Source organism: Athene cunicularia (genome assembly GCF_003259725.1).
Source record: "Athene cunicularia isolate RWA chromosome 4 unlocalized genomic scaffold, athCun1 chr4_part3, whole genome shotgun sequence".
Taxonomy (NCBI): Eukaryota; Metazoa; Chordata; class Aves; order Strigiformes; family Strigidae; genus Athene; species Athene cunicularia.
The window spans coordinates 8893662-8909762 of NW_020799100.1; the positions used below are offsets into that span (position 1 = coordinate 8893662).

At 39.9% G+C, this 16101-nt stretch overlaps 1 protein-coding gene across 6 annotated transcripts in view; it reads left to right on the forward strand.

The window, feature by feature from the left end:
* Window positions 1-16101, forward strand: part of PAK3 (p21 (RAC1) activated kinase 3) — a 199202-nt gene that overhangs the window by 161991 nt on the left and 21110 nt on the right. For 5 of the 6 annotated variants that reach the window (XM_026848321.1, XM_026848323.1, XM_026848322.1 and 2 more), the window contains 7 exons: window positions 646-746; window positions 4347-4391; window positions 5513-5666; window positions 7400-7437; window positions 10006-10137; window positions 11094-11256; window positions 15674-15737. In XM_026848321.1, coding sequence (XP_026704122.1) covers window positions 646-746; window positions 4347-4391; window positions 5513-5666; window positions 7400-7437; window positions 10006-10137; window positions 11094-11256; window positions 15674-15737 — 697 coding nt within the window. The remainder of the gene's footprint in view (window positions 1-645; window positions 747-4346; window positions 4392-5512; window positions 5667-7399; window positions 7438-10005; window positions 10138-11093; window positions 11257-15673; window positions 15738-16101) is intronic. The other variant, XM_026848326.1, reaches the window with a different exon arrangement.

Consider the following 16101-nt stretch of genomic DNA (forward strand, 5'->3'; position numbering starts at 1 on the left):
GAGCTCAAATGAAGCTTTTCCAAGCTGTTGCTGTGCAGATGCTGTGGTTTCTAATACAGAGCCACTGCTTCAGCCTTTTACTCGGAGAGGAGACAGGAATAGGATCTTTGTCTTCTGAGCTGCCCATTTTCACAGAACTTGTAGGAACCTGGTTATCTGGAAAAACCTCTCTCCTCTGATTTGGCTGAGTTTGAAAACAGATTCAAAGTATGTTGGAGGAAAGACACATACAGGCAGGCATGCACATGCATGTCCTGGGTGCTTTATTTCTGCAGGAACCCACAGAGCAAAGTCAAACAGGAGTTAGTCACTAAATAAGAAAACCTGATGAAAAAAACACCTGATAATAGAAATCATACTGGTTACAGATAGCCTAAGAAGGCTACTTCATGAACAGCTTGCTTCGGCAGCTGTGACACTGATTGGAAGAAAAAGAAAATGAAGTAACACCTTCTAGACCTTCCCAAACTGGGGTTGACAGGCTGGTATTGTATTAGCTTTGGTCTATTTGTCAAGTAAAGTAAGATGGACATTAATTGATTTGTTTTCCACTTTTAAAATACTATTTTGAGCACACCTGATTGTGAAAATTTTTGAATGAAAAGCTGTGCAGAAAATAAGTGCATGTTAACATTTTGCCTCTAGCCAACAAGAAGAAAGAGAAAGAACGCCCTGAAATCTCTCTTCCTTCAGACTTTGAACATACCATTCATGTGGGATTTGATGCCGTCACTGGAGAATTCACAGTAAGTAACCGCTGTATTGCGTGCTTACCAGAGCTTCTAGTTTCTTGATGGTAAAATAACCTCCTGTTGCCAGAAACGTCAGATGACAGCAGCCAGGCTGTGAAGAAAGAGACTTTTATTTGTTGGGCTTAGGATTTGGAGTGTTTTACTTCTGATTGAGGCTGCTTTTTTTCTCCAAGGATTGTCAGCAGAGTGTCTGTGGAAAATGAAAACTAGGAAGAACGTAGGTGTGTGCTTTTATCAGTCCCACAAGCTGTTACAGGGGTTGGTTATTCAGTGTCTTTAGAAAAGCATAAAAAACCCACACACTTGTGCACAGTGTATGTCTTGCTGTAGACAGTCAGCTCCAAAGTGTAAAGTTCATCTGCTCTGCAGACAGTCCTTGGAGATGCCCAGAAAGCGACAGCATTGTGGAAATCCATTCATTTTAATATTATTCAAAATATATCCATAGACTAGGTGATCAGACACGTTTCTAGCCTTTAATAAAACAGCAGTCTGCTTTTTCTACTTATATCACAACAAAGTGTTTGAAGTGTTGGGAAAAATGAGTCTGATAGAAGCTCCTCGAAGTGCGCAGGGGGCTTCAAAGCATTTTCTTTCAGACTACTAGTTAGGTGCTGAAACCATTAATCCTTAAAGCTAAGATGGCAGTAAACTTACATTTGGTTGAGCTGTAGAGGTGAGAGGAAACATTAGCAATTCTCCATACCGTCAGTAGTACCCTGTGAGCTAAGTGGTCAGACTGTGTTATCACTGTGCGTCAAATTGTAAAGCGTGCTAGTGCTGACTGGCTGCATACACCAAACAGGATGGGACAAATCATTTGCCTGGACAAAAGATGGTTTTCAGAATTTGAGCCCTAAATATGATTTCTTCATAATTTTTCACCTTGATTGCTACTTCTGTTTCTTAGAAACATTTCAGAAGCCTGGAAACTTTCTGTATGCTGCAGTAGCAATAGTGTTAATATCAATAACAATAGAAGATAAAAAGACACATTTAAATGACAGCATGTCTTTTAAAGGAGTAGTGAAATTGGAAATATCCTTAGTAATTAGGAAATATGCTACATTTAAAATATGTGGACTAGTTAATTAACCTTTTTTAAAATAGATATCACTTATAAAGTCTTACTTCAAAATTTATTCTGTGCCAAACCTTAGCACTTGATTAAATGCTCATTTAAAGAGCCCAGATGTGGTCATTTTTTATCAGAAACAATATAAAGCTTTTTAAATTGTTTTTTCCCTGCTATCTATCCTGGTTTTCCTCTTTTTTTCCTGTCTCTCCCTGTAGCTGCTTTATTATTCAGGTTAATCCTCAGTGCCATTCTCTTTATCTTGGAGTCATGTTATATAATCTGTTACTTCTGCTTTTGTTTTCTGCCCTTGCCCTTGCCCTTGCCCTTGCCCTTGCCCTTGCCCTTCCCCTTCCCCTTCCCCTTCCCCTCAACTGAATGTTCAGCTGTTCATATTCTGTATTTGCTCTTCCTTTCAGCCTTCTGCCTTTATTTCTACCCTGTGCTTCAGACTTTTTCCTTCTGGCTCTATACAAACACAATGGGTCACAATTGTGTTTTACTAGACTGACTGGTGGTGAGGATCCCAGTTAGTTTCACGTCCCTGCCAGCTGGAACAAAAAAGAGGGACATTGAGGTTAACACACTTCAGTTCTAAACACAAGCACTCTCTATCAGTGCTTCAGAGGTCACAGTTTGGATCAATTTGAATGTTACTATTATAATCCAGTGTGTCAAAACAGTCTCTAGCATCAGAGAGCATGGTGTTTTTTGGTTGGGGTTTTTTTTTTTGGTGTCAGATGCCACCAGCACAGGTCCTGGCCTTTTATAGAACAAAGCACTTGCGCATGGCTAGATAGGTCCACCTTTATGGCTGTAGCACAATCTCTTTTTATATCTTTTTCCATTTCGAAGCAGTGGACATTAGATGGTTGATGTTTCACAATTATACAGTATTTCTACAATAATACTTGTCCCTAGAGCATGGTAGTGCAGCACTGCAGTTTGAGAAGGCTCTAACTAATTCAAAACAAACCAAAGGAATAGGTGACTTCCCCCATGCAGCTTGCCAGGGCTTGTAGCACAAGACTTAATGCTGCAGTCCTTAGTGGAGTGAAATGTCAGTCAAAGAAAGGGCATTTTCATACCATTAAGAAGTATCCGCTCCCAACTAATCCCAGATGCCAGCATTATGTTGCACGTTACATTAGGCATGGTTGATTTGTCCCAACCTGGATACAACCTGTGTATCAGCTGGGTAGTCATGTGGTAAGTATGTCCTGCTGAAGGAACTGCCACTAGCCATATCATGTAAAAATACTCCCACTGTCTAGTGATCAATCACACTTGTCTGTCTCTTTCAAAAGTTTGGAAGTGCCATGGGAATGTCCAATAAATGAGCAAATATATGGGGGTTTTGTTTTGAATTATTCCAGTTGTCATGCCTATAGTGTCTGCTCTACTGGTTATGTGCAATGCATTGGGCCATTTCCTGACACCCAGTAGTCACCCCCCAGCTGCATTATCTGATTGCTGTTAGTTGCATTTCAAATCAAAGTTGCATGGGCTCCTGAGTTTCAGCTTTCAGGCTCGAACACCAAGCTGTGTTGTTGCTCATGAATGTATGTTGTATCTCCATTTCACTGTGCTTGGAGCAACCACATTTGCAAAGAAGTAGGGCTTTTAAAACTCAAAATAAAATTGGTTTGAAACAGTTGGGTGGGAGCATGCTGCTAGAGCTTTATGTTGATTTATTTTGAAGAAACAGTTGCATTTTCTGAGCAGAGGAAGAAGTGTGGTTTGCAGGGCTTTGGGGAGTGTGTTTTGTAAGGCATGCCTTTTTGAAACAGTTTCCTGATCCCCAATCTAGAATAAAATGGTCACCCACCAAACTTTTAAAGTTTCAAGATGATGACATTAGCAAGTGGGAGAAAGTTGTGGCTATAGATCCAAAGAAGTTGCATGTTACTAATCTAATCAAGCGTTTCTTTAGAATTGTCCTGATTTTCAGTCTGATGTGCATAGATCATTTGTATTATGACAATGCACAACCTCCCGGTGTGAAATCTGAGTTTGACCAGCTCCTTTCCCCACTGCACTTTGTTGACTCCTGCACTGGCCAATTGTGATCTTGGGGCTGGAGAACCATTGGAAAAAATTTGTGTAGAGCCATTCAAAAATACTAGCCTGGCTTTCAAAACTAGACGAACAGCAGAAGCACAGATCTTTCTCTATTGTTTTTATTTTTTAACTAAAAAAAAGAAATCACAGGTGATTTTTCCAGTCACTTGCCGTTAATCCTTAGTAATGTATTTTTATGAGGGAGAGAAAAACTGGTTTAAAAAAGAGAGGAGGGGGAATGATGCTTCCAAACTTTGGAACAGTTGTGATTTTTCTGTTTTCCTAAGTCTGCCTTCCTGTAGCCTGTCCACCACCTAATTTATTTGGTATCTACCTCGTAACTCCCATTTTAGATGGGACTTCCCCATTTTGGCCCATTGGTTTCCTCCTACCACCTTCTAAGTTGTCCCACATTCTGTTTTAACTTTCTTTTCTTTCTTTATTTACGTCCATTACAGCCAGATCTCTATGGCTCACAGATGTGCACAGGGAAGCTCCCAGAGGTGCGTCACAGGCCCAAAAGACTTGCATCAAAATGCTTCTTTGAGATGTCATAGCACTGCAGCAGCAGGTTGATGTGTGTGCAGTAGATTTGTTGCTTGGCTTATCCCACTTTTTTTTCATTAATCCTAAACTTTGGAGGCCCATGTCACATTGTTTTGTGGAGATCGTCTTAGGAAGAAGCTGTATTAAAGTGTTTACCTAGATTGGGGTGGCACCAAGACTAAGTTTAAATGTACTTCAGGTGTAGTTTTTCATTCAGTAAGCCCTACAATTTGCTGGTAGATGTTGGCCGTGCAGTAAATGGGGGAAATTACAGGCTTTCAAATTTAGGAAATTATACTGGATATTTAAAGCATTTTTTCATCGATGTAATTTCCGTGCAGAGCTGCAACTTTCAGCGATTGGATCAATTTTCAAATGCCACCCTCACTCATAAGATGTCCGAGAATTCATGCAAACCTTTGGCACTCTCAGCCTGTTTTCTGAGTCCCTGGTTTCTGTATAATTACAGTAGAGAACCTACAGAGGTACAGGAGCTCGAAAAAGAGACATCCTTAGCAGCAGTGGTACAACTCAGTGTTATGATTTTGAGAATTTAAATACATTCTTAACCCCACAATATTCCCTGGTATGCTGAAAATTAATTGTAACAGAGTGGGGTTTACCTTTTAATCAGACATCAGTGATCATTTCAGCAAAATGTGTTTGCATCATTAAGCATTAAAAATCCAGTGTAAAACTCCTAAAATACACTGTGTTGTCCACAAATATAGAATAGTCTTGTTATGTCTGCACTGAATCACCAGGAAAACAAGCTAAGCCTTAAATCATTATTCCATGGAAGAGCAGAGTTGATTTAAAGATGAGTTTCATGCACTTTTTTTCCTATCACAGTCATAACTTTCTTTTCTTTTTAAAGTTGGATCCTGGTTTTAGCTCTATATTTTGATAGAGAAGAGAATGATTGCATCTAATGTATAAGCTACTAATTTTAATTGTAAGGTATCAATCGAAATTTCTGAAAGTAATCTTACAGGTAGCATGGGATCTTGGTAAAGATCTATGAAGCTGCGGCTGTTAAACATTTTAAATCCACATTCTTTCCACTTGACATCTACAGGGCATTCCAGAGCAGTGGGCCAGGCTACTACAGACCTCCAACATAACAAAACTGGAGCAGAAGAAGAACCCACAAGCTGTTCTAGATGTTCTCAAATTTTATGATTCCAAAGAAACAGTTAACAACCAGAAATATATGAGCTTTACGTCAGGAGGTAAGTTGACATCTCGCTGCGAAAAAGAAAATGTCAGGCCCCAAAATGAGACTGACGTTCAACTTTCAAGTGGTCAAGAAACAACCTTTAAAAAATCCACTTTGTGGAACACTTCTGAAACGGATTGTATTTCTCCTTTTGTCCCCTAAATATTACTGAAACTGTGACTTTTCTTTGTCACTTGTTTTTAGAACTAAATATGATACTAGATGGAACAATTATTACAGTTTTTAGTCAGAAGCATTAGTGGCCAAAAGTTATGTTTACTTTTTTTTGCTCGCATCCTTGTTCATTCACAGCATTCAGATTGGGGTATGGGGTATACCTGTTTTGTGCATTTTATGAGTTACTTTTGAATCCTTGGAGCAATAGGTTATAGACTATGAGGATTTTTTGTGATACTTTGTCATAGAGGAGAATTTTCAATTATTTTTTTGTGTTAGCTGAAGAGAAGATTAGGTTGCATTCACAAGCAAACGTGGAACAGCTGCTATTGTGATGTAAAAGGAATATTGCCACAGAGGATGAGAAGGAAGGTGTCCATATCCAGAGCAGTCTCCGTAGCATGCTCATTCCCGGAGGATTCTTCTGATTTAGCCGTTACTATGCAAAAACCTGCAAATGTGATGGGGGTGTAATTTTTTTCCCTGGGTTGTGTAGATTATACAAAATTGTAGTGTAGCATTGCAAAAATGAGAGTGCAAGTCTGTGCTGCAGTTTGCTTTTTTTTTTAATTTGTCTTTTTTTTTTTTTTCCCCCTAGACAAACTCTGTCTGGTGACACATCTAGAGAGTAAGCAGAGGTTTTTACTAGGTGCAGCATATCTGGCTTGTATTCTTTGGCTATTCCTTAACAACTGAGTTGATTTTTAGACAAAAATACCATTAAGATACCATTAGTTTGGTAAAGCTCATGTCAACAGTTTCAGCTAATAAAGAGACGTTCCTATCCAACAGTGTGTGGACAGCATTTGTAATTTAACCTGCAGTGGTTCAGTTCTCTACATGATAGTCTGTGGCAGTGGAGTCTAATTTCCTCAGTTTGCTGGTTCAACCAATACAACTTCCAAAATGCAGAGTGGGAGAGCTTCTCAGTGGTTCTTCTGAAAACTGTGCAGTTATCTCCAGAATTTACTAACATTTCTCTTCTTTTGCAGGAAAGCATCTTTTTTTCTGAATTCCGTAATTAAAAGATTTGACTAACTTGACACTTAATGTTTGCTAAAATAGCAGTTAATTTTGTGATGAAATGCAAAATTCAAAACAGTATATGCTCCTGAACTCAGGAGCTGTTACTGTGCTATGTCAGCATAGAACTGCCATGGCTTAGGGGGATTTTGGGGAAGGCTTAGGGGGATTTTGGGGAAGGTTTTATGGGGAAACATTTTCAGTAAGCTAAAAAGAATCAATGCATGTAATTATTTAAAAAAAAAAATCTGCTTTAGCTCTTGGGTGGAAAGAAGCATTTACTGTTAAAGGACAATTTGCATTTTCTTGAGCAAGTTTATTTTTTTACTAGCAAAACAGGGTAAAAAATAGGCACAAGAAACTGTAGAAAAAGAATAACCAAGTATATTGTCCTGTTATCTTGCTTGCTGCGTGAAATGACTATTGCTACCGGAGGGATGTTGTGAAAGAAAAATGCTATCTATTTGGATTTACTTGTTCTGTGGGATTCCCCACAATGGGCAGATTTTTAACAGCGTCTGGTTAATTTTCCCTTGCACATTGCAGATAAAAGCGCCCATGGATACATAGAAGCCCATCCTTCGGTGAGTGTGAAAGTAACCTTTTACTTTCATAGCACTTAAGAATTGTGGAACAAGCTGTGAGCTTTGCCTTTTGTTGTAGAGTGCCAGCCTTGTAGGCTGAAAGAAAGTACATTTTAGTGTCTCTGCAGCAGCAGAAGAGGGATCACTGGCTGTTTTCTCATTTTCTGTGTAAGAACTTTTAAACAGATGAAAGTCTGGTTTTGCAGACAGAAGATTGCTTGCTGTTCTTAGCCATGGTGGAATATATAATTTGCAACAATATGCAGTACTGTCTAATTAGCCTATTTTAATTTAGTTTTAACAACTTAGAATCCATTTCTATTAAATTTTATGATTTATCCTTAGTACAGCTGGATATGTAGCTGAATATAAATAAGGTTATAATTGATATGTAACTCACTGGAACCATTGAAAGAAAGTTTTAAATAATCATCCGCTCTAATTAATACTGGATTGCCATAGCAATCCCAGAGATGTAGTCATGACATTCACATTAATATTGACCAGATTTATTAGTGTTAATGTTAGTGCATTAAATAGCAAATGACTGAACGGGGATTTGGCCTTTATTTTCAAGTGTTAAGCAACTTAATTTTAGGTTTGTGATTACACAGCAGAGAGTGTGTATAATGAAATGAAAATAATCTTTGAATATTCACACTTAAGCTTTTCAATCAATGCCACTTTCATTTAATAAACCAAACTTTTAAAAGGAAGTTTGGGGTTCACTAGAGCATAGTAAGCCTTCCCAATAGCTTTTCCAGTGGGTATGGACACACCAGTAGATGCTGTGGTATTTTGTTCTAGCAGGCATAGACAGTAGTGAGACAATCAAGATGTCAGCTTTCAAAAGTTACCGACTCAGAGGATGCTGGTTGAATGTTACAGTACAGGGAAAACAACTCTCTGACAGGATCGAGCAGTCATTGGAATTACTTTAATTTCATTTCACTCCTTAATGAGAGTCTGGCATTAAATAATATGACATTGTATATGTCCTAGATGCACAATTTAGTGCTGTCAGACCAAGCATGGAGCCCAGTGGAAAAAATAGTTACAGGAATTTGACATAACAGAAATGTGATTATTCCCTTCTTTTTATTTCCCTTAATCATCTTCTATCCCCATGTAAGCAAAGTGTTAACAATGTGTAAGAAGCTATATGGTAATGTATGACCGAGTAACATTCACCTTCCCATTAGGGCACTCCTTGCTTACCAGAATAGGCCCTTAAACTGGTGTTTACTGTCTGATGTATCATTCCCTACTTCGGCCAGATTAGTAGCCTTTTTCACCATTTACCTTTAAAAGTTGAGTAATGGGACTGAGTCTCAGAGAACACAGAATACTCTGTGGGTGTGCATCTGTATGACAGTGTGTTCAAGTGCAGGTGACTTAAGGCAGTGACACAGTTATCTATTCAGTAAAACACAGACATGAAGATTAGGTCTCCCTGTTCCCTGTGGGCTGTCTCTTCCTGGTATTTATACTGGACCAAATTGATGACATTTTAAAGATAATGCGAGATGTTAATATGTAGAATAATGCCTTTTATTTGCTTCAGTTCTCCATGTAGTCTGTTGTAGCCAGCTTTAAAGCAGTTAACAAGGCACCTTCTCAGTATTTTGTTTCACCAGCAAATTTGTGACAACATGATATAACCCCCTGCGTCTGAGTAGCAGCTGGGACTGGTGGGGGGGGTTTCAACTCACCTAACTTTAAATATCTGCACTGTAGGCTTCAGTTTACATGTAGACAACTGATCAGCCAGACTTCCCTTGCCTGCCCCGTATTTGGAGGCTGCCTGAAGGTCAAGTGCACCCTGTCAGTGGCTTTTATTCTCCACTGCCTGTAGTGGGAGCCTGGGTGAGCAGGCAAGGTGCCTGCCTGGCAGCCCCAGGCAGGTTGGTGGGATGCACCTCGCTGCTGAGAGGGCTGCATTCACTCTGGGTTACTGCTGTGGTAAGAAACGGGCAAACTGTGGAAAATCAGCGTGTTAACCTATGATTAGGTAAAGGAAAGGATGGTGCTGAAAAGGTAACTACTAAATGGGGAAATACAGCACTGTGGAAACAGGCAATATGATTACCCCACCGGTAAAGCAGTAAGGAAACAAAGAGCTTTTCTCTCCATAACCAAACTCCCAGCAAGATGGCAAAGGAGGCTTTGCGCTTTGAAGTGTGTTAATTAACCTAGCCAGTAGACACCTGTTAGCTTAATTAACTGTTACCATTTCTGTAGACACAATGCCAAAGTAATTAGCCAGCAACTAGATGTGATTTCTCGTGATATATTCAAGTACTACAGTTTGTAAAATTAGACTTTGACTAAGCACAGGAGTGATTTAGAGTTTTTTAGCAAAAATTAAAAACACCAAGACAAATTAACAAAACAGCACGATAATTTGTAACCTTTAAATTGTATTGTGTCATGTGTAACTTAGAACTGAGGCCTGTAGGACTGTAGGCACATCTAGATTGGTTTCTGATGTCTAAGCAGACTAAAGCTGTGTGTAATTATCAAACTTATGAAGTGCCAAAATGGTGACTGTCACAATGCTGTCCACAGAGCACAAAAACAGCGTCAGAACCCCCACTAGCTCCCTCTGTTTCCGAAGAAGAGGATGAAGATGATGAAGAAGAGGAAGATGACAATGAACCTCCACCTGTTATTGCACCACGGCCTGAACACACAAAATCAGTAAGTCTCAGCTTTGGTTAGGACTGTATTTGTATAATTCAGAGCTGCATCTTTCTGATCAGACAGCACTTGCCATTCATGGATGAAGACTCTGGGGGCTGGAGTCCTAACATGACATAGTGCTTCACCCAAGCAACTGACACCAGGAAAATATGTTTTGAACTTTCACATTTAGTTATGATTCTTGTGATTCTGATTCCTGTGATATCTCAGTATCAGATTGTATCTTGTAATGCTACTGGTGTAAAAGTGAGCAGCTTTGTCCAAAGTATCTGTGTAGGCTCTCTGTCATCATTGGGGAGAGTGGTCATCAGATGCAGTTCACACCCTTGCATGATTGAGAAAGTGTCCCCTGGAGGTACCTGTCCCTCTCCACAGACTGTATTAGTAGCTAAATGAATAGCTTAGACTACACCCTTAACTTTGACATGATTGAAGTTTGGTAAAAAGAATCCTGTGCAGCTATGCATTGTAAAGAGAAGGTAGGTCTCTGAAGGACTGGAACGCAGCTCCTAAAGGCCACCCCCTAAAGCTTGAAATAACTGATGAGAAGTCAGTTTGGCAGTTACAATTAGAAAAGGGAAATGCTCCCTGCTTCTATTCAGACATATACCAACTAAAGAGTCAATTTGTTACCCATGAAAACACATGAGCATCAAGGAACAGGGCTCTAGGGCCCTGGACAGATCTAGTTCTGTATCCTTGCAACACAGGAAATTCATTGTTTCAGTCATCTTTCAGAAAATCAATGAAAACTGAAAATGAAATTGGCCATGAACTTGTGTAAAACTAGCCTTTCATTTTTGTCTGTTCAGTTTGAGAAGTGGACAGCAAAAATAAACACAAGAGCTTTGGGTGTAGCAGACAGCATCTTCCTAAGGGTTTGCATTTGAAATATGATCTCAGGGGTATCTCTGCAAGCCATCTTTCTGACACAAAATAATTTCTTGTCACAGATCTACACACGCTCTGTAATTGAACCTGCCGCTGCACCAGCACCAGCTAAAGAAGCCACCACTCCCCAACCTGAAAACTCAAACACAAACACTTTGTACAGAAACACAGACCGGCAGCGAAAAAAATCCAAAATGACAGATGAGGAGATCCTAGAGAAACTGAGTATGTATTCTGTATTTCTTGTCTGATAAAGCAGTGTACTGTATACATGTCTCAGGATTATATGTACCAAATGTTCATCCTCAGTATAGCATCACTTACGACTCCCTACACAAACTGTTATTGTGCTTAGAGGAAGCAAGAGAGTACTCTGGGTATTCATTCTGCCTCTGAGGGCAGCTGTGACTGGGTTGGATTTGCCTGAGTCTCCTTTTCCACTAAAGGCAAAAGCAAGCATTATTTCGGGTTGAGCAGAAGGCCGTGACCTAGTGAACTCCTGCGTGCTAATGGCCAAATTGAACAGAATGTTTTGGTTCCTAAATTCTCTTTAGACTCCTGACTTCTTACCAGTCATTGAAGCCAAAACACTTCACAGAAATCTGTTGGATTTTGGGGTTTTTTTTGCTTGTTTGGTTTGGTTTTGGTTTTAGGTTTTTCTGATCAGTAGACAACTACAGCACTAGACTGATTCCTTCAGCCTCAAGAAGCTCTTCTGCCACAGATATTCTAGTGGTGTCGCATCTATTATTGTTGTTACTACTACTACTACTTCTACTAATAAATCATTGTTCATTTTTATAAGAATTTTACATTTTTGTCAGAGATAACTCCTTTGAAAGAACATCAGTTCACACCATGGATAGTGATGAAGAAAAAATACTTTTCTAACAATCTTTATTTTATTTCTTAGCTTTACGTTTACAAAGATGTATCAAAGAGACACATCTATGTGGCATGATCAGGTAAAACTGCACTGTAAGCATTTCTCAGGAGCCAGCCTCCAGCACATCCACTCTATATTACTCAGATACATAGCACTTTGTCATAGCTAATTCCCAGCCAGTTAATACTATTAGAATCATAACCATTGCCCCCAGACCCCTGTGCCGATCATACTCTAGGAAAGCACATCAAGCCCTTTGTGAATCTGCAGTAGAACCAGTTTAATCTGCTTCTTGCATGTAATAGCTGCCAGTGCTATGTTCTCAGATAATAAATGGCTGGGTTCATAACATAGCCCAATTTACACTGTATCTACCATTAATTGTTAGGGCAAAAAGTGGATTGATCTACACCTCCTTGTGTTTGATCTCAAAGCCAATAATGTTCTCTCTTTAATGGGTGCAGTCTGGCTTCTTCACAGTGGTATCCATGCTTGTTCTGGTGCTATACCAGCATTTTTGTTGTAGCTGCCCTGCCGCTGATGGCTGGTGTGACTGCAGACACTGAAGTCTTCCTTAGCTATGAGATTTCAGCTGCTTGTGTAGAGTTTTCTGCACCCTTAGCAGGTTGACTGGACTATAAACTCAATCTCATTGCCATTAGGGAGTATCCAAGGGCTAAGTTCAATAGCTTTAGCTGAGGGCACAATGAAATAAATTCCAGAGCAGATAGTTACCTTGCCAGGATAAAGGGAGGAATTACAACTTCTTCAACTGAGACTAAATGTTTGACTCGGGCTTCCAGCATGAGATCTGCAAGTACCCTGTGTATGTGGATGTAAGTATGCAATATCATTTATTCAGGCTTCTGTGTATGCCAGATCAGGACTGAGCCCTTGAGTTATTGTGGGTTGTATCTTTGAAATGTTACGTGCTTTCCTGCTTTTTCTTTAAGAATTTGATACCAAGTGAGCAAGGTCTGAAGGTCTGCTTTGGGCAAGTTGTGATGTGGACAATGAAAATCTTTTTGTGCTTTCATGGAGCTATCTGAAAATGGGGGGGATGCTTTTTTGTTATAGTCCTGAGCTAATTGGATTTAAGCATGTGTGGTGGTTGTTTTCTTCTGTTTTCTTTTAACTCATATGATTTCTCCACCTTGCCTACTTCCCCCACAATTGATTTTATGCTACTTTTAGGAAGATGTCCCCTGCTCTTTTATCTTAAATTGCTTTCATAATTATTTTCTGCTTGAAATAGCTCGGGTTATTTTAGAGCCATTTTCATTACAAGTTTTACTAGGGAGTAAAGCCTGTAATATTGAGATAAGATCAAACAAAATTCTGTCTGTAATGAAATCATGAATATGTTCCACTGTAATTATAAAACACAAAGTGGCCCAATTCTGCTTCTTTATCCACTTATTTTAAGACTTGGTAAAAGAAAGTGCTTAAAGAAATCAAAATAGCTGATATGTGTATCTTTTGTCCAGTGTAGGGAGTGATTCTCTGAACTGGAGCCGTGTACCAGTCACTCTGTTGTTCTTAGTGCTGTCATATTTGATGTGCATTGTCTTAAGCATAGGAAGCCAGCCACAAACAACTAACGGTGAAAGCAGCTACTCTAGCATTGAGGAAAAACTCCAGAAATCTGAACTGCAAAATCAATGGCAAATTTGGAAAATTCTCTTTCAAAATATTTGTTTTGCAGTTGTCGTCTTTAGTCTTTTCTAATGTGAACTTCCATGAACTTCTGGTATCTGTTCTGATAGATACACAGTTCCGTTAACTAGCTGAAAATAGCACCTAGCCAGACACGGGGAACAGTGTTTTTCCTGTTGTCCAGCCCAGCACAGGATTAGGGCAATGTTTGTTTAGTAGTACAGAGTCTCAGGAGGATCTCTGTCTGGGGCATGGTTAAGCTCAGCAGTGTGAGCAGGAGGGTATGCTTTCTCATCTCGCATCCCTTCTTCCAGTCAGTTAAAAGGGAGTCCCACGGTCCTCCAGTCATATTCTTCCTGACCGAAGAGTTATTTTGCAGTGGAGACCAAATATAGAGAGGCAGAATGAAAGCTTTATCTTATGTTACATGTTTCAGCAGTGGGCACTAGCTGGCGTTCCTGGAGTTCTGGGTGAGGGGAGTGAGTACCATGGGACAAAGGAAACCTCTTCTCCTGCAGCTTCCATTAGCAACCTTGCCAAGGCCAGCAAAATTGTTTTAGCAGCGAATGTACCAGATGGTGTCGATGCCCCGTGTTCTTGCCGTGCTGGCAGGCAGGATTCCTGGCTAGGCATCCAGTCAGATACCCATTTGGATGTTAAAGCCCCTCTGCTCAACAGAAATGGCCTGGCGAGGGAAGAGAGATGTTTGTTACTGCTTACAGTGAATGATGCATCACCTAGTTCTATTTTGGATGTACAGGTGAACAAATAAGTATGTGTTTGTATTTGTAACACAGGAATATTGCCAGATCAAACAAAATATGCTGCAAAACATTGGAAGTCTTTCCTCTTGAACTAATCCTCTTAAAGTATTTCAGTGACAAGTTAAGTCTTTAGAAGTCATTTGCATTGAGCCATCACCTTAGGCTTCATTGTTTGTGTTTTATCTAGGAAACTACTGGACCGGAAAAAACAAATTTTTTTTTAAAAATTATTTTGTTTTAGTTTATCAGATTTTGGCTCTTTCATTTGACACAAACACAGTATCCTAATTACTGCCTTCTCTTCTTTCTGTTTAGAGTGCCTAAACCTCTGAGTGGGCAACGTGCTGTCAAGCAGTACATGCTTTAATTTTAGCTTTCAGTAGCACTTGAGCTCCACAACGGCAGCTGAACCCAGACTGTCCGATGCCCAGTGCCGGACAGGCTGGCCCTGCCTTCCCGCTGCAGCGCAGAGCTGCCAGGAGGCGGCAGCACCCCGTCTGGCCTGGCTTCTAAATGGCATCACCTGCGCTCATGAAATTATCAGCATCTCATTTGTGCAGCTGTCTGTGTAACACTAGCGCCTGAGGAGCATTGCTGTTCTTGTTATCCACCACGGCTGTGCTTAGTTCTGAAGATAAGCATGTGTGCAGTGTTGAGAGTGCAAGTCAAATACTAGTTGCTGATCCAAGTCAGGTTGAAGACAAGCAGTTTAATTCTTAAAATGACACAAGCGAGGTTGTCTTTGGAACTTGGCCTGGTGATAAATTGAAGAGTCACAGTTCTTAAAGCCCCATAATTATTGATTATAACATGAGATGCTCTTCTTTAAAAACATAAAGGCATTCTTTTGGCAAACTGCTGTAAGGCTGAGAAGATCCCCTCCTGGAAACACTTTGCAATATTCTTCCTGTTCAGAAAATGGCACCTGTTCATAAAAATTGATTCCAGAACCCAAGGTGCTTTTAATCTTCAGAAGTATTAAATCTTCTGTTGAATCACACAGAGTATGTATTCCTAAGAAAATAAAAGCTCTGTTCTTTCAGCTTTCATTGATGTTTATAGACAACAAATACTTGCATTGGTACTTGTTCTTTTCAGACATCTGTCTCCTGTGAATGTTTCTGCATGTTCTTAGTTTCCTGTCAAGGTAACTCTCTAAAGGATTGTAGGAAATCAGTCTTCATAGAGGCCATCTGTGCTACAGAGCTGCCTGTATTGTTGATACCCAACTGATGACAGACAGCTCATAACCCCAGACAGTGGGGCTGCATTTCTCATCTGCTGGAAGGTAGTATCTCCAATTTTTAAGTTAGCACCTTTATTTTGTTTCTTTCAGGGAGCATTGTGAGTGTGGGAGATCCTAAGAAGAAATACACTCGATTTGAAAAAATTGGCCAAGGGTAAGTCAAATCACAGTTACTTATACATGGGCCAGGTAGTTTGCTGCTGGAATATCAAGTGTGAAGTCAGGCAAGCTCCAAACATGTTCAGACTCTGGGTTTAGATTCTTCTGTCTCTCAGTACTGATTAGAATTTGTAACTGTGGTCAGAAGGCATTGTCAAAGACAAGTTAATGCTGGCAATGTCTTGTCTGCAGCAAGGAGCAGGACCTGGAAGATCTACTGTCCCTCAAGTGTGTGGTACCTATTGGCTTATTTTCCTAGGAGAAATCGGTTTTGTGTGTCTCAAAATAATATGGCCATGCTAAAGAAAGGCAAAAAACCCTTTATTGCCAAAAAGAGCAACTTACCACCTGATAGTAAT